Raw genomic sequence first — 22892 nt, 5'->3', positions numbered from 1 at the left:
AATTCTGCTAAAAAAAAAAAGATTTGTTGAAAATAAAAAATGAAAGTGACTTATATGTGAATATAATAACATTTAAATCACGATATTTCAACGAACATTTTTTCGAGCAAAAATTGATCTCTTTGAACACTTTTGCCGTTCACTTTTTTGTGCTTCGCATTTTGCAATCAGGATGCAAAGGATTAATACCCCATAACAGTTTGATATGATTAAAATTCGCATTATACGGGTAAGTGAGCCAATATACTCTTACGTACTACATATATACATATATGCAAGTCTGAGCGTCTGTATGTATGTTATATGTGTGAGAGCGTGTAGCCAGTGTTGCAAAAGGGCTTTAGTAAGCCATGCATGCATCTATGATGCATATTTACTACATTTTAACCTTGAGATTTATACGTAATATATGCAAAAACAACTGACAGACATTTTTCCCAACACTCTGGACATTGAAGCAGTCCAAGGGTAAGAGGTGGGCTCAGAGTACACTGTACACATGCCAACCAAATAAAAAATAAGGAAGAAGAAAAACAGTGAAAAACGCGGTGGATATGAAGTGCGATTGTCGATGGGAGGAGAGATGGTTGCCGCTGTGGTTGCAGCTGTTTTGCCATGTTTGAAAATTCCTGGAAACAAATGTAATAAAAACTACTCGTAATACACTCACACGCACACACAGCCAAAGTGCTTGGCTTTTTATTAGCTGCGGGTTTGAGGAGTGTTGTTGTGTTTTTTGTATGTTTGGTTCAGTTTCAGTTTCCATTGCTGTTTCAGGTATTTTTGCGTGCTGGCCTGCACTTAAAGGAGTCTTAATGAAAGAATTTTGGATTTATTTGGAATTAGTTGGCTTGTTTTAATTTGATTTTTTACTCTCGAATATATTTCAAATTTATGCGCATTCCTGGCATTTTGATGGTCTGTTGAGCCTAAATCATCTTAGCTGCCATTCGTTTTGTTTTGTAAGCAGTTCAACTCACTCATAAAACCCATTCACCTAACATGAGAACAACAATAACAACAACTCAACTGAACGTTCTTTCACTTAACGCATTAACGTTTATTTATTTTATAAATATTCCTGTCGATTTTTGCCATTTACATGTGTTGCTTCTTACACTTAAATACTACAATAAGTTGCTATTTAGACGTACACACACACATTTCCAACTGTTGTCCACATCGACGGAATTCCACAAAAATAGCACACAAAACCACAGAGTAAGTAGATGCCGGAATTTCATTGACATTTATTTCCATTTTAGGAGAATGTGGCAGGGAAACAGGTCTGCGTACATTCAACTCATGCTATGCCTTTGTATAACGATTTTTCAATTTAATATACAGGTTTTTTTTTTGTTTTTGCTATAAATAAATACTATGCAATATATAATATGTTTTATATTGTAATGAATTGATTAAATAGTTTTTGCGGTAAATTAAATACGTTTAAGCTGTGTTTCATTAATATTTGTTAGTGCCTTTAATGTAATAAGTATACGTTTTTATAATTTACACTATAAACTTGTAAATTTGTAATTGCTTGTCAAACAAATAACTCGATATATATATTTGATATATATTTTTTCATTTCGTTTCGTTTTCAATAATGTTGGCTATATTAAATACATAAGTTAAGTAAATGATATGCATATTTTTTCATTGAATTAAAATTGCTTGGAACGGTTGACAGACAAGAAATTAAAATAAAAAAAATCCGGTTCTTTTAGATATTTATATTTTGCAATACATATGGTTAAGTTCTGCATTTAATGTATTTCATTATTTTTTAACACATACACAGCCAGCTGCTGAGCATGTTTTTCATTCTAGTTTTTTTCTATTTTGGATACAATATCATTTATACAATTTAAAATTATTTATTACATTTTGTGAAGCATATTGAATTCAGCCCGCTCCAAGTTTTGTGGCTCGCAAAATGCCTTAAAAACTATTCAATTTCAATTGAATTTGCTTGCAATTAAATATTACTTTGCACACATACAGTCTCACATGGTTTATACAAATTTACAGTAGACGTCGTTCGCGTCACGCTCTCTTTTAAAGAAATAAAATATCTTTTGCTGTTCGTTTATGTACATGTGCCATAAAGTCTCATGCAACTTGCATAATTATTGATTATATTGATTTAATGCTACTAAATGTACTAAATGTATATGTGTTATATTACAATATTGCTGACATTAAGCTGCACTTATCGATACATAGAATTCAACAGCTTGAACATGCACGCGTAGGGATTAGGAAGCCTGTTTGACTTAATCATTAGTTGCTACAATATGTTCTGTGACTTGACCATGGTATCAACGTATATATGATATATGCACGAATATATCGTTCAACTTTAACTAAGCTAGTTGCCATAAATCAGCTTGGCATTTTGGCATTGACAAACCCAATCAAGCCAAGCTACATCATCGGATTGCCAGCATTGCCAGCATCATCTCCATATCGAACTCATCCTCATCCGGACTCTTCATCAGCTTAATCTCAGTTAGCGCTTCGCGTCTATGTCAAACATGTGTCAGTGTTTGTGGCAACAATGTCAGCTGAATTTTTCGCAGTTGCCTCGTCAAAGTCGTCAACAACGATGAGGATGACGACGAAGGCGATGATGTCGTCATCCTCATCAGTAGCAGCATCACCACAAGTGGCAGCATTGGGATCAGGCAACTCAGCGTCTGCCTGGGACGTCTAGGATGTTGTGACACAGCTGAGGATGTTCCGTACATGCTGTCAATGCTCTCCGCACTGAGACTCAAATCAGCTAAGGGTGCAAGCGTTGAGAAAACGAGTTGTGGAAAAGTGATGGAAAATGTTAATGGACTTGGCGGTTTAACAGCGGAAATTGGTTAAGCTTTCGTGTGATGCCCGGGTGACGCATTGAGAAGTTGTTGTGCTTAGCTAGGTAGTGATTTCGTTAGCTGGTGAATTGACCGAAGACTAACGATATTTACTGTATGTTTGCTACTAAAATATTATTGAATTTCTGACAATAAATATTCATTATTCACTCTTCTTTAACAATCGTTCAATTCATCTTCAAAACAACTTGAAAACTTAGAAAATCGAACTTGCATTTGGACACACTTCTCAATTAGAAATTCACAACTCAATTAAGCAATCAAAATAAAAACGAAAATAAAAAATACTTCAAGCACTTAAACTGAATTTTATTGCCCATTCTTCAAATGCGGTTTCCCTCATCTCCCTTCTAGAATTTCGGCCACAAAAGATTTTATTTGATTGTATCCAAAGTATTTACAAATCATTAAAATGCCATAAAGCCAAACCGACCGTGTTTATTGATATACAATTATGCGGGCTCCGCAAAACGAAGAAAAACTTTTACCTGCCCCAAAAAGTATGCTACGATTTTTTCGGCTTGTTTGCACAACCTTTTCTTATATTGTGGATTTTTATTGGTCTTGTGGCTGGCAAATTAGTGTGAAAATCTGTTAAACAAGCGGTGAAAACCGCTCAACTCACAATGTCCCTACCTAGGTTACGTTTCTCTGCTTTTTTATGGCATTTGTCGTGTCTCAAGTGGCCTGTTAAGCTGTAGGTTGAGGGCTAAGGGTGTGCTGTGGGTGTTGGGTCGTCCATAAATGCTTGAAATATGGCCCGTAACCCTAATCGGTGCGACGCACACCCAACTGGGGATGAGCACATCGACTTGGCTTACCTTTTCGCTTGCCAGGATTCTCGGTGTCCTCGCCGCTGTGCTCCTGCGCCCTGGATGAATGATACATTTCGGAGCTTTTCGTACGCTTTTTGCCTGTGTTTGTGTGTTTGAGGGAAATTATTGAATTTGCGGTTTAGTTTTGCGGCTTTCACCAAGCAAAGGAAAAAAAATGAAAATTGAGAGCATCTCCGAGCAAACTTCTACTAAAATACTATTTTATTCTTAATGCATATTCAGTTTTTGTTGATTTTCCATTTTCCATTTTCAGTCCCCTTCTTTGTGGCCTGACTGTCTGTTCACCTGACGATTTCGAAACGGATTTGCATGCCAAATGAATTATTTATGTCTTTTCTCCCAGTTCACGTTTTTTTCTTGTTGTTATTTTCAGCGGGGCAAAGTGAAATATTTGCCGCTCATCTGAAATTTATGCCGAGTGGCTATTAAATCTCGCTTAATTCTCGCGCCTTCCTTTTGAATTCGTTTATAAGTGTTTTGACTTTCTGCGCAACCCCATATTTGTACTTCTTTAAAATGGTTTCTCTTTCTGTTTTAACTTACCTTTGTGCCGCGCATCGAAGTTCTCCACATAGTTGACAGCATTGGGCGGTATTCCTGTGGGAGCTTTGTTTTAGTTTTAAACTATTAAGTGATAGTAAAATGTGCTTACTGTAAAGCTTAATGGTGCCATCGGTATCGCCTAGTGAATTCTTGGCAACACAACGATAAGCTCCAAATTCGGCTAGTGATAAAGGATTTATGTGCAGCTTCATCGAACTGCGATATCCGGCAATCTCTGTAACATTTGCTGAATACTTGCCGCCTGTAAAGATATTGTTCGATGATGTTGTATTATTCATTAAAATATTAAACTAATTAATTCTTAATTGAATTTTTGCATTATTAAATCATTTAAGCCACGTCATGTGCATTGCCCCCAAAAAATACATGCAAAGTTTGAACAATGTCGCTGACAATCAGACTGGCAGGCAGGCATGAAATTTATGCACGAACTCATATCACACTCCGCATTGAGTTCAAAGACAGCAGCGGACAGGGGAAGCTGAAACTGTGCTGCTGTTTTGAGCTGCCAATTAAAAACTGTCCGAAACAAAATGTAAATGAAATTTATTTGCATTTATCACAAATTTAAAATGAAACGAAATGGATTTGGATGGAGTTGAAGTCAACCTAAAAAACACGCATGCCGCAGACAGTGGAAAAACCACAGCAGTGTGGCAGACAGCCATGATTAGGTTAGGTTGGGGATCGGGTTGGGAGAAGGTCATTCACACTCATATTACTAAATAAGCTAATTAAAAACTTTTTTTATTCGCACTCTACGGTCATCAGTTTTAGTTTGTTGCTGGCTCTATGCGGGGCCATTCATTTGGAGTGTTGCCGTGTAAATACTGACTTTGTGAGGGCCAATGCGGGATTTGGTCTGCTAATGTGTTTGTAATGGATTATGAAATGTTAATGATAACTTTCGTCAACATGCGCAACAAAAAAAACAACTGACAAACAAAACATTTGCTTAAAACTTGAAAATTCTATTAAATACATATAATCTGAAAAACATTTTTCAAATGAATTAAAATGTTCCTTTTACATTTGAAAATTAATAATTTACCTGGCGGCACGATTTCGCCTCGCTCACGTGTCCAATAGTTAATGGATTTAGGATAAGCTTCTGATTGGCACTCGAGGGTAACTCCCTTGCCTTCGACGGCGCCAATCAGTTGATTCTGCACAGTGATCATTGGTGGAACTGTGAAAAAAAGAATGCCAAAAATATATTTTATAACTTTTATGACATTAAACAAAAAAACGATTTTATTATTTCATTAATTTTTTTAATATTTATTATACTATATTACTTCGAATTATAGTAATGAATGGTATTGGTAATTTTTTTATTAAAATATTACGTATACTCACAGTGTACAACTAGTGTTATTCTCTTGCTCACTGATGGCGGTACTCCATTTGAAGCAATGCATAAATACGCGCCCATGTGCTGGCGCTTAACTCTAGGTATTACGAGATCGGTGCCCTCGATGCTGGGGACTGCAAAAAAATGTAATATTGTTTTATAATACAAATAATTTAATTATTGTTAATAACCCACAAATACAATATAGAAATACATATCAATTATAATTTTACAGTTTTCAAAACAATATTCTTTTTTCACAGAGTTTTTAATATAATTAAAGTATCTACAATTAAAATTTTGTATCTCATTTTGAATTATTAAATATTTTGATTAAAATTAAAATTTTAAATTTGTAGAAGCCATTCATGAAGTAAACGCGCTCGCAAAAGTTAACGGTCAGATAAAAACTCAGCAAGCAACAGCCACCTATGAAATTTCGAAAGAGCCATAACTACAAATGTATCTACAAAATGTTTAGCCATGTAATGATAGTTATTACATTCGCCTAAGCTCTTTCATATTGCACTACACACACCAACAGGGGCAACAAAAAGTTGCATACAAAACGCCAAACTTTCAGCGACTTTTATGATGCTGTGCAGCAAACATCCTGTTTTGATAGTCGAACTCGGGTTTTATTATATAAATTGCATAGTTGTTGGTTAAGCCGGCAGTTGCACAGACTTGCAGCACGCTGCCCAATGATGATGATGATGATACGAATATTCTCTATCTCTTTCGAATGTGTATTTGTAGATGTGTGTGTGTGTTTGTTTGGGTGAACCGGAAACGGAAGTACTGGCTAGTTTGCGCTTGATATAGTTACGTATGAAAAGGTTAGCGGGCGTATAGTATATGTAGACGAGTAATAAGCTGATTTTTCGTTTATTGATTTGCCCAGGTCAGGTCGTAGGCCGGTGTCGTTGTTGGTCTCTGTGGCTTTAATGCGGACTCTGAATATGGCCACATTGCTTATTAGCCACACTCTTTTTGTGCGGCCATTAAACGTAATAGCCACGAAAAACGTGTAATTTGCTTGAAATCAACAGCAAAGTCGCGCCACGCTAAAATAGCATAAAAACTTTACTCTCTGGCGCCAGAATTTCATTTGAAGCAAAACGAATACCACAGCGAATAATCAAATTTCAAATAAAAAACTTTTGCCCCACAAAACAGTTGCACAATTTTAAAACAAAAAACAGAATAGGTACTCTAACAATGGGATATTTTTATGAAATGATTTATTCGAACCAATTTAATAAAATTAAGATGTTTCTAAATTTAATGAACTTTAATATGAAACTGATAATTATTATTTAAACAATTCTTTTTTATTGATAGGAAAATCTCTGAAAAATAAAATCATTATAAGATTGTAATTTGTGGGTACGAAATAAAAAGTTAAAAAATATTATGTTTTTAAAATCATTTCATCGAAGAACTTATTGTCTAGGGTTCAATTTCCTAATTCCTAATTAGTTAATTTCTCAATTATGTCACAAACACAACGATATAGTGATTATGCTTGGCCCTCGAATATCATACTTAATGGGAGCACACATACACACACACATCGTGTATTAAAAAGCATTGCAGCTACTTCAATGGCTCCTGGACAAGCCTTTGCTTGGGGTGGCAGACATTTTAAGCCATACTGAAAAGGTCATTCTGCCAACTTTTGTTCTACTATTTATGCTGATTTTTGTTTTATGTGTTTTTGCTTCTCTTTTTTTTTTTTTTGACCGCTTTGGCTGTTTTCGTGTTCACGGGTTTGCATTTTTTGCAATGTGCTCCTTTTTTTATTCAGGCAACCTTTGATTTTGGCCTTTCGTGTGGACTTTGATGGGACTCTACTTGTTTATGTGCTATAGTTCATGCAATGATCTACACTGACGCAAATAACTGTCTTACTTAGATTGTTAATTACATTATTAAAGTAAGTTCTTGTCCATATATGAAAACTTGCATAATTGGGAGAAGTGTATTGATATCATTTTTATATTACTTAAGTGTGTTCATATAAGTTATTTTGTGAATACCGTAAATATTTTCATTACTTTATTCATGAATGCATTTGTGAGGGTACAAATGAGTATATTCACAAGTGTATTCATAGGTGCATTCAAAAAGCTATTTATGATAATAAATGAATATATTCATTAATGAACTAATGATCATCCTCAATAATACACTTATAAATATAATAAACGCAATTATGAGTTTACAAGTACTTTCAAAGATGCATTCACAAGTGTTCTTTATAGTATAGTTTAACAGATTCCACAAATTAAATTTGAAAAAACAGTTTACTACAAAATTGCCCTAAATCAAGCTTTGATTTACAAGGTTTCAGTTTGTTAACCCCGCTCGCAGACCCTTCAAGGCCAATTAGGACTGCAGCAGCAACTTGGCCACACGCTGACTAACCACGCGCTAATTCTGCCAGTGCAGTCATCAAACACAAGACTGAGCCCAGCAGGATGAGAAGGAGAATGGAAGAGGACGTGAGGAACACAGCAACACATCGACACTCGCACAAATAGAGTATGCAGGTTGAAACAGGTGCTCGTGTGATGGCCACGTACCCGCTGCTCTGCTGTGGTGCACTTGTCTGCGGGGCCATAACCCAGTGGCTGGCCAGTTACCCAGTTGGCGGGCTGACTGGTTGCCAGGTGGGTGGTGCCAGGAGTACTGACGCTGTACGCTTGCCTTTTTGTGTAAAAGTACTCCAAAATGTTGGCTGGCAAACCTCATACAGCAGGCGGCAACAACAGCAAAAAGTACTTACCACTTGCACACATTCAGCGCAAAAGAGAAGGAGAGAGCGAAGTAGAGTGGCGGAGAGAAAGAGAGAGAGAGATCGAGTGAGCCATTGCATGCATATGGCCATAGTGATATGTAGTGCAAAAACCCAAAAACTGAATCCCAAAGCCATTGGCAATGCTGCTGACTGCAGACTGCTGGCTGCCGACTGTCGACTGTCGACTGCTGACTTACCCTCCTCGCCGTTGGCCAACTCGATGGCCACTCCACTTTCACGTCGCCATGTAATTGTCGGCTCTGGTGAACCGGTAGCAGCGCATTTGAGCGTCACGTTGCTGCCCTCGCGTACGACCATGTCCGTGCTTGTAGGATAATCTAGGATATCCGGCGGTACTGTAGCAGCAGCAGCAGCAGCAATCGAGGGCGCCACCAGACGTTCGCCGTTGTAGTTGTTGTTGTCAGATAATGTTTATAGCAAATAATTTTTGTTGTTGTTTATTTTTGCGCAAAAATTCCATGAAAAGAGAAAGAGAGAAAACACAATATTGAGTAGAGTGAGATGGAAAGTTGAGCAGCATTGTCACGCATTTTTAAATAATTATTTAAAATTTGTAATATTTAAATAATTTGCATTCATTTTTCACTCAGCAAGCTGAGCATATTCATATTCATATTCGTATACGTATTCGTTCGCTCACAGTGTCCCAAAAGATATCCCTGCCAAACGAAATGAGTCCTTGTCGGCGCCTTTGTTCGTAAGGACAAACTTTTCATAAAAACAAAATTATATATATTATATGGCATATGACCAGGGACACGCCGTTGAATGTGGGCGACCTCAGCGGAAAACCTATGAACCAGAACCAGAGAATGTAATAATGACGTTCAAGTATCAGGGGGAATGAACAATGCGAACAGAGGGTGGGACATAGGCCAAATAGGTGCCTTTTGGATGTATGTGTGTGTGAGTGTTTGTACTATATGCATATAATACGCCGCAATTATGTGGTCGGTAAATGACCAAAAAATGTGCTGGTGTTGACAAAGAGCTTGTTATGCCAAGGGAAGGTGCCGTCGCCACAAACCGAGGCAACCAGCTGTGCTCTGCGCTGCGCTGCTCTGCTCTGCTCTGTGTTCTGTGCTGTGCTGTGCTATACACATTTGTAGTCGTATGCTGAACTCGGCTGACCACTGAACGGTCATTAAGTGGCCAAGGTTAGAACAAAGGCGAGGGGACAACAAACGGACAAGGGATGAACTGGACATTTACCATAGGTAAAGAGTGGCTAAAATGCCAACAATAAAGATAACAATTTCTGATTTGATTAGTTGGATAATATTACATTAAGTTTTTTATGCTTTAATTAAAAAACTACACATGTTTTTCAAATATGTAATTTCCGAACTACCAGACAATAATAATTCTATAAAAACTTGAATATCAGTATTAAATATGAATTTTAAAATATCAAACTATCAGGTGTGATTAATTGTAAGAAATGATTATTTATATTTCCACAGATTATTATGGCGAAAAATACTAAATTGTAGATGAGAAGGATTATTTTCATACCTCTAGAATATTCCTCATATATACAAGTTTTACTAAACGTATACTTAATTTGTATACCCGCTACTGGTAGGGTAGAAATATATCTTTGTATATCTTTGTGCCGACTTATTGGCAATATAATACGCTAATAATAAATAAAATATATATACTTCAGTATATTTTTTTTTTAATTTTTAAGAACAATACTGCACGCTTCTGCTCATATTAAAAGTGGTTAACGATCAACTTTACACTAAGCGTATACTTAATTTTCCATAAGGGGCTAAATGTTATAATACATTAAATTTTTTTTCAAACATTAGCTCACGCTTTACAACTACTCATACATCTGTTATTTATATTAAATTAAAAGAATTGTATGGAAATCGTATACTTCGTTTTTCAGCCATAATTTGCTTCTTTGCTTTTTGTTGTCTGAATTACTGTCATAATTGTCTGTACATAATTATACTCTTTCAAATATAAATTCTGTATTCTTTCTTACTTGTTAGTTTGTATTGAATTACAATTAAAGCTTAGAAAAAAGATTTATGAAAGTTCATCTTATATATTCTTTTAGGACATTAATTCCAGTTAAACTTGTATTGTGCAATTCAAGTTTTGTCTATTGCACATTTGTGTCTCGCACTTCAGTGAAAAATATTGAGTGCTAAAATTTCAATTGGCAACTCGCATTGTCGCTACAAAAGAGTTTCATCAGCTTAAATGTCGAACCAGAGTATCTCTTGTATGGGTGCGCAATACAGTTTTGTGAGCGTATTGACACATACATATACATGTATTGAAATATGTATGTATATACCATATTTATGTCGAAGTATTTATGCATATATGTATGTGTGCGAGTGTGTGGGAAATGGCATTCGGACGGACGGAGCTGCCAACTGAACGGCCGCTGCCGTTTGTCGTCGGCTGTTTAACTGCACTTGGTCACGAAAATCATCTGCACGAGTCGCACACCTTTCCCCGTCTCTCCTATTTCACTCGTCGAGTGCTTGCTGTGTGTTGCTGTGGTGCGCTGATTATCCACTGCAAATACACACAGTTGATTATACTTTTTTCGTGTTTGCCAGCGACTCCGAGCTCCGGGCTTCAATGGTGGCTAAAATATTTAGCGCGTTGATTTAGATTTGCCAGCGAAAGGTATTTAGGCAACTAACAGAGAGCCACTAAGAGAGAAAGAGAGAGAGAGCGAGAGCGAGGGTAAGGAGGTCAGCTGGAAGACCACAAATGGACAACTGGCTAACAGGCCAGAGCCTAGGCCGGACGCATTTCTTACGTCTGCTTTCGCTGCACCGTTTTAATTCAAAATCAACAATTTTCGCGGTTCACTGGACGGTTAAACATGTTTAAGCAGTCACAATTGGTGGTGGGGAGCGAAAAGGGGAAAGGAGAAGCGTTTGGAGTGGTCTATCAGGGTCGGTCACTCGATGCTTCCACGGTTCGTTGTGTGCATTAGCCACTGAAATTTCATAAACCACGAAGCGAACTCAATTCCGTTCTCTTGTTGCTCCGATGCGGAAACGTTTTGTTGGCAACGTGGCAGATTTATTTATATACCCCGCAATTCCTACAGCCAAAGGATATATTGTTATATGCAATAAAGCAACTGACTATTGGGTGGGCAAAAAAAAATTATATTTCAAAAATATAAAAAAATACTCTCTCCTTCAGAAATTGTGTGAGAATTATAGAGTATCTTCTCGCCTAGCATTCGCGCTCGTTTAATGTTATTCTCTTAATTCTCATTCTCGACGTTTATTCGTGAGAACCAAATGCGAATGCCGCTTCGAACAATGCCTCTGCACCCTGGAAACGAGGCGTATGATTGTTTGACAAACCAAATGGAAAAGGAAAAGTTTGTATTTTTTTATTGCTGCCTTCCGAACTCTTTATTCCTGTCTACTGGTTACTTACCCACAACATCCAGGTATCCCATTTGACTTTTCATTGGATCCGTATTTATTTGGCACATGTACCTGGTAAATGAAATGAGCTTAAGTGAGTGAAATAATTATTATCGTGATCAGTTATATCTCTTACCATCCTTTATCCGACTCCTTGATATCCCTGATCCGCATTGTCCAGGTCTTATGCTCCGAGTTGGCAATGCCTATTCTTTGATTTTTGGTTATCACATGATTCTGTATGGTAAGAATCGTCTGTGTGTCGACTCGCAGCCACGCAACCTATAATAATTTGATACCAATAAAGCCATTTATTTAAAAGGAAAATGTATTGGAAATGGGAATTAACAGCTGACACGAGCTAACAATATTTCGGTCTATTAAAAATTAATTTTAACTGTGCTCTTTTATTTAAAGCTTAGTTATTGACTCACCACAACTGTATAACTAATATTCGATCAAATATTAACATAATTAAGTATTTTCATTTGCTATGCGTCAATGACAAATGCCAATAAAAGGAATTTTAGTCACTTTTGTGTCAATATACACCATTTTTTTTTGTGTGTTTACAAATTTATAGAGCATATACTTTTATAGCTAATATTGAAATTTAGTTGTTTAATTACTAGTATACATATATTCAAAATCAAATACAAACTAGGCAACATATAATATAACCTTGGCACATTTCAATTTTTTTTAACTCAGAATGTTGTTCAGAATAGAAAATGCTGTTGCATTGAAAATAAAATAAACTTTAGTTAAATATTCTTTCAAAGAAAATTTATAATTACTTTCGATAATAAGTGAAAAAAAAGTAAGAAATTTTCTTTAATAGTGAAATTTATCTTGGCTATTCTAATGTCAATAAAGTGTAGGCACAGTTTTTCTTGAGCATTAATAATGACTGTGATTTTATGAAAATATTAACGGTCTACAAATACTGAAATTGCATGGTTATTGGAGTTCAGATGTAGCAATTAAATATGAGTAAGCATGCAGGGTTTCACAATTACCAAAAACAAAAAATGGAAAAATACAAATCAGAATCTATTCTGAGAACAATTTTAAAAGTGTTCACTTATTCTCATAACTAGCTTTTGGCTGCATGACACGCACACAGTCAGCTGCAAATATATATTTATATATAGTATATAGTAGGCAGAGTAATTGTACAATTACACTGGTAAATTATTATGCGATAAAGCACGCAGTGTGCAAGCTGAGCCAGACATACAATACATATATTTGGTACATACATATGTATGCGGTATAATAATAACCAATCCCCCAAAACACACACACACACGATACGATAGTAAGTAGTAGATTCCTTAACCCCTTTGCGGCACTTTGCATGTGTAAATGTGGCAGACTTGGGGAAGCAATTTGGGTGCTCAGCCGTTCTGACATGTTAACACGTCAAGCTATTTAAGTAATTTCAATTTATAAATATACAAATCTAATCTATAAGTGTAATGAAGAGGGAGTGTGGAGTGAGTTCCATACATTATTCACGCAGTGAATGGAATTTAACTTTTGGTACCGCTGTCAGCATTAAATAAGTAATTACACCCAAGTGCCTGCTCAATTATCTCTCAGCAAAACATCGCCTAATTGGGCTGTGAGCATGAGAAGTGAGAGGTGACAGAACAAAGCTTTGCTTTTGTGCTTCAATAGCTCCCCTTGTTGTTTCCCACACTCCCTCACAAACTCCCAGACAGTTGCAGAATATGATGATGAAGTATATTGAGCCTGCCCAACGAGTCGCTTAACACATTCTCATTCTCTCTGCTGCTGCTACTCACTCATATTTCAATTACTTTTTATGTGATTTTCGCTTTTGTTATTGCTAAGCTCTGCATATTCCTATTTATGTTTTTATTTTCACTTTCATTTCCATTCAATGCTCCTCTTGCGATTATTGTTGCCATTGTGTGCTTCACTCTGATTGTTGTCGTTGTTTTTTGGGGTGTCGAGATTTGGACTTTGAGATTACGAATGCGCCCCCGTCTGGTGGCAGGTAAAATGCTAATGAATATTAATGCGACTGGTTTGGCTCGTTGGTTCGCTCTTGTGCGGCTGCTTATTGAGTGTGTAATTGAGCCGGAGGGGCGAACGGTGTATCTGCGATTTGTTTTTCGTGAAAGAGGGATGTGGATGTTACGCCTACCTTATACGGTCCCAAGTCCTGCACCACACATGTGAGGAAGGCGTCACGTCCCACTGGCGCTGTCACATTGGCGATTGGATAACTAAACTTTGGATCAACTGTAATAGAGCAGAGTGGTCATATTATCATATTAATAATATCCTTGAATCAAAGTTAATTGGCATTTAATCGAAAAAAAGAGAATAATACCAGCTGCAAGCTTATTATGAGTGTGTTTATATTATTGTTATGATTTCAGTTTTTGTTTCTATCATATAAGCACTCTGTTATTGTCCCTTTACACTTTAATGTGGCTTATCACTTATTTAAATGCGTATTATTCACCTTCTTTTATTGAGAGATTACGATTACAGTAATGAGATTTTTATAAACTTTGGTTAATTTTAATAAATAGCACAAGCTGCTTATATTTTTTCACAATACTCTAGCTTTGCACTGCTGAAACTGCTGCATATATTAAATTAATTTTAACTTAAGTGAAAGTTTAACATATAATATAATATAATATAATATAATATAATATAATATAATATAATATAATATAATATAATATAATATAATATAATATAATATAATATAATATAATATAATATAATATAATATAATATAATATAATATAATATAATATATTATATATATATAATATAATAAAACATTTATTTTAAATTTTATGCTAAAATATTTATTTCTTGTGAAGTCAATTGTTGTTACGAAAGTAATCCAAAATTGTATAATATATGTGATTTATATATGCAAAAGAGATAACACTTTTTCTCTATTCTGCTATTTCGTGTTATAATCACTTATTTTATTATATTTAAAATTTTGAGTAAATGGTAATTAAAAATTCGAAATAATTTTATTTAGTTTATGTCTGGCGAAATATCTATATACACGATTATTAATTAAAGATTATATTTTACAATAATGAAAATTATGTTATAATTTTTAGAAAAATTGACTTAAACTTACCGATGACTTCAGCTGGCGCTTCGATCCTTTGTGTACTGCATTTCTGGCACATTAATAAAATTAGCACTAAAGCATTTGTTAAATACGCCCAAGCGTTATTCGTTGAAAGTCTTTGATTATATTTTGTCGACATTTTCAATCACTTGCGTTTCGAATTTTGTATTTCATATATTTTATTTCACTGATGTTTTACAATTCACATTTTTCGCAATTGTCAGTTGGCAACTGTAGGAGCAGGAAATTCTGATATTATGATTTATCGCAAACTTGAACTTAAATGGAATGCAAATGTATGCAAAGGAAAATGCTCAGTGAGCAATGAACCCAATACCAGGTCTAGATCCCGTTTGGGTTCAGTTACAGTGCCCGATTGTTGATTGTTCCTGCTTCTGGTAATTGGCAGTCATTAGCGCGCCTCTATTGCTGCAAACTTATCCTCTGGGTTGTTGTTGTTGTTATTTGTGCGTGTAAACAGTGAAAAGTTCAACAAAAGTACTTGAAAACAGAATCGAAACTGCAAGCACAATAGCAGGCCCAGCAGGGCAAACAATAATCATGCCGTCGAAAATACGTTAAATTAAAAAGTTTCAAGTTTAAAGCGCCCATTGGGCCCCGGCATTTTTCCCCTACAATCGCCGTCCCCCACCTCGTGTCTCTTCGCCATAGCCGCGAGGTGAACTCGGCATTTTTGCGAAGAGTTTTGCGTGTTCAGACTGTGTAAATTGTATTGGGAAGCAGCTGCTAGAAATTAACTAGAACCTGCAACTATCTGGCGAAGGTGTTGCATGTTGCCTTGGGCACTTGCCGCTTGTCCCCCTCGCCATCTGTTTCTGCCGCCTGTTGTATGTGGCTGTCTCTCTGCTCATTTCATTTTGCTTTTGCTGTGGCATTTAAACGTTGCCCCGGGGCCAAAACTGTTTATGGAACGGAAATGAAATGTTTCGTTTGTGCCTGCCGCATCGTCTATGTGTGAGTCAGTGTATGCATGTGTGTGTGTATGTGTGTGTGGGCTCGTAAATAAAGCATAAAATCGTGCAGCCAGCACCGATGTATGAAGTCGGATGGATATGTCTGCTCAGTCTGAAATAGTTGCAGTCGCAATTTCTATTGCCTACCATTAGGCGAAGTGCATGTGACATGTAAGCTGATAGCGTGGCTCTGACGCAATGCAGTAGTAATTGCGTTCCTGCTGCCCAGGATCAACTTGCAACTCATTTTATTAAGTCTTAAATTGGATCAATTGTCAAAAGATATAAATGTTCTAAGAAAGTTTGTTGCAATCGTTTGGATTGTGGAAGAGCTCTGAGAAATTTCAATTTATAAAGTATGTACTAGCTGTTGTTAACAACATTTGTATAACTAATATAATTATTTAATTTTTAATACTTTAAATATGAATAGAGTTAAAGAAATTGTTAGAGAAATAGTGTAATTTGTCATTGTTATACTATTTGAATCCTTATCTACAGGTAGAATGGTGTTATATGTATATTTTTCTTGATATTTATGATAAACTTTAACAGCAGAGAAGATAGTCTGACTGTCTGTCCGTCCTAATAAACACTTAGATCTTGGAGACCATAAGATGTGAAGCTATAATTGCTATAATAGAGTCAGATCTTAGTTGCTTTAGTTGCCATTCTGCTAAATTTTGTACTCAATGGTATGTTTGAAATGTCGTATGCATCAATTTGCTATATATTTTTTTTTAAATATCGAGTTGAATGTAGTTGAATTAGGCACACATTTTGTGGCGAATAAATTATGATATAGATTGTCTTCAATTTAAAATTAGGCTAAAATGGGATTTAGGTAATATTTAACAAAATATTTTTATTAAACTAAAAGTATGCATCATGAGTATATTTATTTATAATGAGAACAAATTTTATTTCAAATGAAATATAATTTTACTTGTTATAATTGAAAGTTTTTTCTATAAATAGTCTTACCAATTACTAAACTGGCTTAACTAATTTTAAAGCAAAACATTTGACAAAAATGTCTTGTGAAGAAAGCTTATTTTCCTCCCTCCTAATATATGCCAATTAGTTATACAAATAGCACTATCATAGTTAACACCAACACTAAAATACTCACACATATACAACTAACAAGAGCCTTGCTAGGGCTTCGGTGAACAAATAAGATTTACATACGCCTGCGGATGGTCTATAGTTCTTGGTAGAAGCCAGAGAGCCAAGGCAAGTGACGTCTAAAACGACATGAGCCCGCATGGTCTAAATTATTAATAATATTGGTATGCCTATTTGCTACACATTTCAGTGTTGTCTTTTAGCTACGTTACAGAGTTCAAACTACAGAGCGAAGGACACAGGTAAAGTAGACCTTTTGAAATGCACTAAACAATGTAAAAAATCAATAAAAGCCACAAGTGAAGTGAAAGCAACAAAAAAGGTAAAGAATTTTAATGAAATGTCATTTTAAAATTGTTTCTGTCAGTTGCGGTCGTCAGAAAGTGGACTTTAATTCGCATTGAGAGTTATTTATGTTTTATTTTTGTCAAGCCGATTCACATGCAACGAATGAAAAACGAATGCAAAAACATTCCATCAACATAAAACTCGAAAAAGAAGGTAATTTGACACCAATTTTTTTGGGCAAGACAAGGACTGCTTTACTTCTATCCACTCTCAGCTGTTGGCAACTTCAATTTATGGCTCATAATAAGCGCTACTCAGGGAACTTTGTTTATCGCATCAGTGAGAACTCATTGTCGTATATTATGTTTATAGTTTCGGACATGCAAAGTCGACCTCAGCTCACTTTCTCTTTCTCTTTCTATTTCCTTCTCTGTCTGGGCTGCCCCGAAAAAACAAGTGCGGTCCACACTTTGTATAATCAGCTGTTAAATGATGTGCAAATTGTGCGAATGCCACAGAAATGGTCATAAAAACTTGCTCGCAGCTCACTCGAATGCGGTTGTCATGTGAAAAACCACGCACACATACACACACACACACACAAGGTCAAGCTTTGTTTATGTTTACGCTGCGTGTTCGCCTGAGGTTATGCAGCATAAAATTGCAAACAAAACTGCTAAACTTCTACTGCAGATGCTGAGCAAATAATGCTCAATATAAACACACAAACTCAACCAGGTTTATTCTCCAAAGTTGCGGCTGCAGTAGCACAAATTTTCAATTTTCAACATAAACATTAATTAGCACGTGATATATTTCGCTTTTATCGCGATACAACTTCGACATTATTCAGTATTATATTTTCGCATTGCTTTATACTTTTGAGCTATGCCGGGGTCACTGCATAAAATTAGCATATATCAAAAAGTATGGCAAAATAATTTCCAGTTCTTGGCGGCACCTTCAAGTATGCAAAGTTTTGCTCTAGACTCTGCCCTCGCTGTGCACTCTGCCCTCCTATCACATTCCGTCCACTTCTCCTTTCGCATAAGCGCCTTCAGCACGGAAGTTGATTATTATCGCTTGTTATTAACAACAGCAACAACAACAACCACAACAACTACAACAACAGCGACAGCAACAAGAGCAGTTGGGCAAGGCATAATAAGCCTTAGGGGTCTTGTGAGTGGCTTGCACTTTTCCTTCTCATGTCAAAAGCAAACGAATGAGGCACTGAACTAAAGAGAGTGGCTGGGAGGAGGGGATCTAGAGACTATTATGTCAAAATATAGGGGCGGGGAATATTCTGATTTTTGCTGAGCTTCATCTATATCTTGGCATTAAACTAGTCACTCAGAGTGTTGTGACGTAGTACAGTTGAAATTGAGCTTTGGCAATTTGCAATTGATATGCGAATGTGTGTGTTTTGTGTGTGTGTGTGTGTGTGTGTGTGTGGGCGTAATTGTGTGATTGTCCTTTTCAGTTAAGAGTGAAGAATGAAGTGCCTCATCGTATGGTGTTCACTCTCAATGGATATACAATTTAAATTGACAATGCAAAGACACTAACAATTTTCTTTTTCTGTTGAAGAAAGACAAACTTCATTTAAATAATGCAATTTTTAATTGAATTCTATCTGCAATTGCATAGTAGATGTTTGTTAGTAATTAATTAATTCTATAATTATAATCTGGTTATAAAATCTAAGACGTTTCCGTTGTGTTTTCCGGCAAACCTTGTAATAAAAATACCTCCACGTATTCATGACAAATCAAATGCTACTCTATGAAACAATTAATATTGATCAAGAACTCAAAAGGAATGAGTTCGCCAACAGAATCTGGTTGTTATTTATTTACTTATTTTTTGTAAAAATGCAAATAAAACTTAAATATCTGAATTCCTAAAATTATTCAATTTACAATCCAAAACAACAAAAAAAATAAAAATATTATATTAAAATTGCATTGCACAAAGTACAATCCAAATCAAATTTCTTACTCAAAAGTTGGGTAATATGTGTTAGTTACTTAAAACCCAATATCAAAATGATATATCACAACTTTCTAATAGTGTATTTTCTAGTCAGTATTCAAAAACATTGAATTGTCCTAGAATTGTCATTAAAATGTTTTATGGTCAAACACAACGTTTGTTTTCATCAAACCTGTCCAAATGATCAAAAGGCAAAAACGGAAATTCGTTAAAGATTTTGTCTGCTTGCTGGGGTAACAATGGAATAATGCAGTGTGCTCGGTTGGTTGTTGATGGTGTGCTGAACTATTCGATTATTTTAAATCGCATTTCCCAGCCCCCTCTTTTTTGCTTCATATATCAATCTCATTCACCTGGCATGGGCCCAAAACAAACCGAAATCGCAATCAACTCAAAAGCGAATAACAAAACAACAATGGCAGACAAAGTTTTATGTAAAATGCAAATGACACGAAAATGGGAAAATAGTCGCAAAAACATGTGCTCCCAAATGTGTCCAAGTGCTTGGCCCCCAAACACACACACACATTCACACAAAAATCATTCAAAGTACGAGTATGCAACAAATAATAATGTGCGAGCGGATTTACATATGGATAAGTATTTCCGAAAATATGTATATTGTGTTTGATATTTGCCGGCTTCGTTAGTGCGTTAGTGTGCGGTTTATGGATATCAATGAACTTTAAATTGCAGCCATCGCCATGAAACATGAAATATGCAATTGCAATTGTGCACGCCTAAAACTATGCAACACATTCATAAGTATGCGAGCTGGCAATAAACACCAGAGTCCCAGACACATTTATAGGCAAATTTCATGTTTAAGTATGTCTGTGTTAGTGTTTGTGTTTGTGTGTGCCGCATACATCAAAAACACACGCGTCCCAACAAATGAAATGCCAACGCGAATGTTGACCATTGACCGTCTCGTCGGTCATTTGCGGTTCATGTGTGTTTGTGTGCGAGTGTTGGAGGGGGAGTGGCAGGTTTTGAAGTAGTGTATAAATAACCTGCCTTTACATTTTCGACTTGTGTTTGTATGTAACTTTTAAATATAATTACAATAAACACGCATTTGCCAGTTTGCTCGCTAACTAAATTGCCAACAAGCGGTTAAAAACGCGCGCGTTTTCGGTTACACGCGAGCGAATCGTGCTCTTCACTTGGTTGTTGTTGCATTTATGCAACTTGTTGTTAATGTTTGCGGAATCCAAATTGCTAATCACATCAAATTGCAGTTCACACACATAGTAATCATTTTTCCAAATTATATTGTTATTATGTTGATATTTTTTTTTGTTTAGTTGCAACTCATCAACCTGTTAGCAACAGCTTGAAGAACTTTCGAGTTTTTTCACGATCAGCTTTTACAGTTTGAACGGCACAGCACTGCGCACTCAGAGCGAAAGCACAACCGCGCGCCACGAACGTTGTCGTCAGACTGAAACAGGCCGCCAAATCGAATGGCACACGAAGCAGCAAAAGAGCCGAGCCGAAGACATGTGAATGGTGGTTCCCAGCAAATCGTCGTCGTCTCGCATCCTCGGCGGTCGTCGTCGTTGGAGTTGTTGATTGCGTTGTTATTGTTGTTGCTGCTGCTGGTCGTATATGGTTTGTGGGGTGGTTTGGGTGGCTGGCTGGCTTTTGCCGGTGGCAGTTGCGTCGCGAACGAATCAGACAACTGTGATTTTTGTTGTTGTTGTTGCTGCCAATTTTATTCATTTTATTTGGCTTTTTGTTGCTGCTCGCTCGTTTCACATTCTTTTTTCTAACTTTTGGTTTATTTGTACCTTGCTCGCTTTGTGTTAGTGTGTGTGTGGGCTGTGAGAGTGTGTCTGCTGTCGCGTTGCCCAATGGGGGGTGGCTGCAACGAATTCACCACACTTGTATTCTCCATGGCACACAGATTGAACGAGGAATTGAATTGAAAGCAACCCTTCGGGGGAAATTTACTCTGCATACTTTTAGGTGCGTCGCGTTTGTGAATTTATGAATGAATTCTCGTTCAATGTGTGCCGACATATAAACCGAGTTGAGCTCATATAAGCTACTATTGTTGTTGCTTTTACTGGCGAGTGCGTGTTAAGCACAAATTGATTGTCATTGGTCATGGCATTGGCTGGTGCCACAGCTGCTGGTAGTAAAACTTGCATACACGATTAATAAACTCAATTGTTTTATGTAGATTAGTTAATTTAAAGCGTATGTGACCAGAGTTACTGGATTTGCAGTCATGCTATTAATTTATTACATTAATTTGATAATGCGAGCTTTTTGTATAATTCTTTTTGTTTTTCCATAATTACTGTATTCAATAAGAATTTCAAAATTAATTTGCTTTTACAAAGGATGATAAAAATATAAATATATTTACATATCTTTTACGTGCAATTGGTTTAACGTTGTTCGCTTAAATCAAACTTCTGAATTCAATGACGTTAAAAATATTAGAATACAATAAAATCTATTATGAATTTCTAGAAATTGAATGAGATTTCTTACGTTACGAGGGACAAAAAATACGAACGGAATTTTAGTGAATACATACTATATAGGCAAATAATGGATATTAAAATTTTTCCATTACAGTTAGAATGTGACAAACGCAATCAACAAATAACATATATTTGTAAAATTTCCAAGAAGACTACTCAACTGTTTTACAAGTTTATATATTTACAGCAAATTGTAAATTAATATAAATAAACAACTTTATCACAATTCCACATTTATTAAAAAAATATGTTCTTATATCTCCATTGAAGGATCGTAAATTTAATTAATTTCATGCAGTTTACAAAAGAAAATCAAACCTACACACTAATTGCTACACACATACTTGGTAGGCGCTTTTCAATAACGGTGCCAGATTGTGCCAGGCACCACTAGAAATGTGGAGTTACCCATTGGATCCTTTCAGCCAGGTCCCCTCAATTCCCGCAGTGCCTCATTTGCCAACTTAATTGCGCACATATATCAGTTTTAGTTCCTTCAGGTTCTCAATTTCCAGCGGGCGGCTAATCACCATCACTCCCAACGCCTTCATTCATGCCATGGTTAGCCTATCATTTTCGCACAATACACGCACACGGCCAATAAATAATAGAAAAACAAAAACGACAAAAGCAACAAATATAAGCAGGTAAAAATTACATTTCGTTAAAACTGCTAGACTACCAGATATCCACTAATAAAATCTTTTAAGAGTAAGTTGATACTCCATATAACAATAATGTGAAAAGTTCAAAAGTTTATATTTTGATTGGCATATACCTTCCATTTAAACATAATTTAAAGAGCAATAAAATAAAGTTAATGAAGTGGTATCAGGAGATTTTTGTTGGAAATACCCAATATGCAGTATATTAAATATAAACAATAAAGTATAATCTGGTCACACAATAAATTGAGTTCTGTTTAAGCGATAGTCGAGAAGCAAAAATCAAGCTTATTCAATTACTTGTTAGAAGCACAGTC

The 22892-nt window shown here is 35.9% G+C and overlaps 1 protein-coding gene across 3 annotated transcripts; it reads right to left on the bottom strand.

Annotated features, from left to right (window-relative positions):
- Positions 1-1036: 1036 nt before the first annotated feature.
- Positions 1037-20845, bottom strand: LOC133850309 (limbic system-associated membrane protein). 3 transcript variants are annotated; one of them, XM_062286363.1, is made up of 12 exons: positions 20436-20845; positions 15034-15258; positions 14062-14159; positions 12022-12167; positions 11896-11957; positions 8640-8798; positions 5645-5773; positions 5337-5474; positions 4374-4526; positions 4265-4318; positions 3707-3799; positions 1037-2788 (listed from the first exon to the last, which is right to left on the bottom strand). In XM_062286363.1, exons 2-12 carry the CDS (start codon positions 15164-15166, stop codon positions 2535-2537), a joined length of 1419 nt encoding a protein of 472 aa, XP_062142347.1. In that variant the 5' UTR covers positions 15167-15258; positions 20436-20845; the 3' UTR covers positions 1037-2534. The 3 variants fall into 3 exon arrangements, with proteins under 3 accessions (XP_062142347.1, XP_062142348.1, XP_062142349.1); XM_062286364.1 differs by having other exon boundaries at positions 20735-20845; XM_062286365.1 differs by lacking the exon at positions 3707-3799.
- Positions 20846-22892: the final 2047 nt, after the last annotated feature.

The sequence above is a fragment of the Drosophila sulfurigaster genome, chromosome 2L (genome assembly GCF_023558435.1).
Source record: "Drosophila sulfurigaster albostrigata strain 15112-1811.04 chromosome 2L, ASM2355843v2, whole genome shotgun sequence".
Taxonomy (NCBI): domain Eukaryota; kingdom Metazoa; phylum Arthropoda; class Insecta; order Diptera; family Drosophilidae; genus Drosophila; species Drosophila sulfurigaster.
The sequence above is the reverse complement of the archived record's forward strand: the minus strand, read 5'-3'. Positions and strand labels throughout refer to the sequence as shown.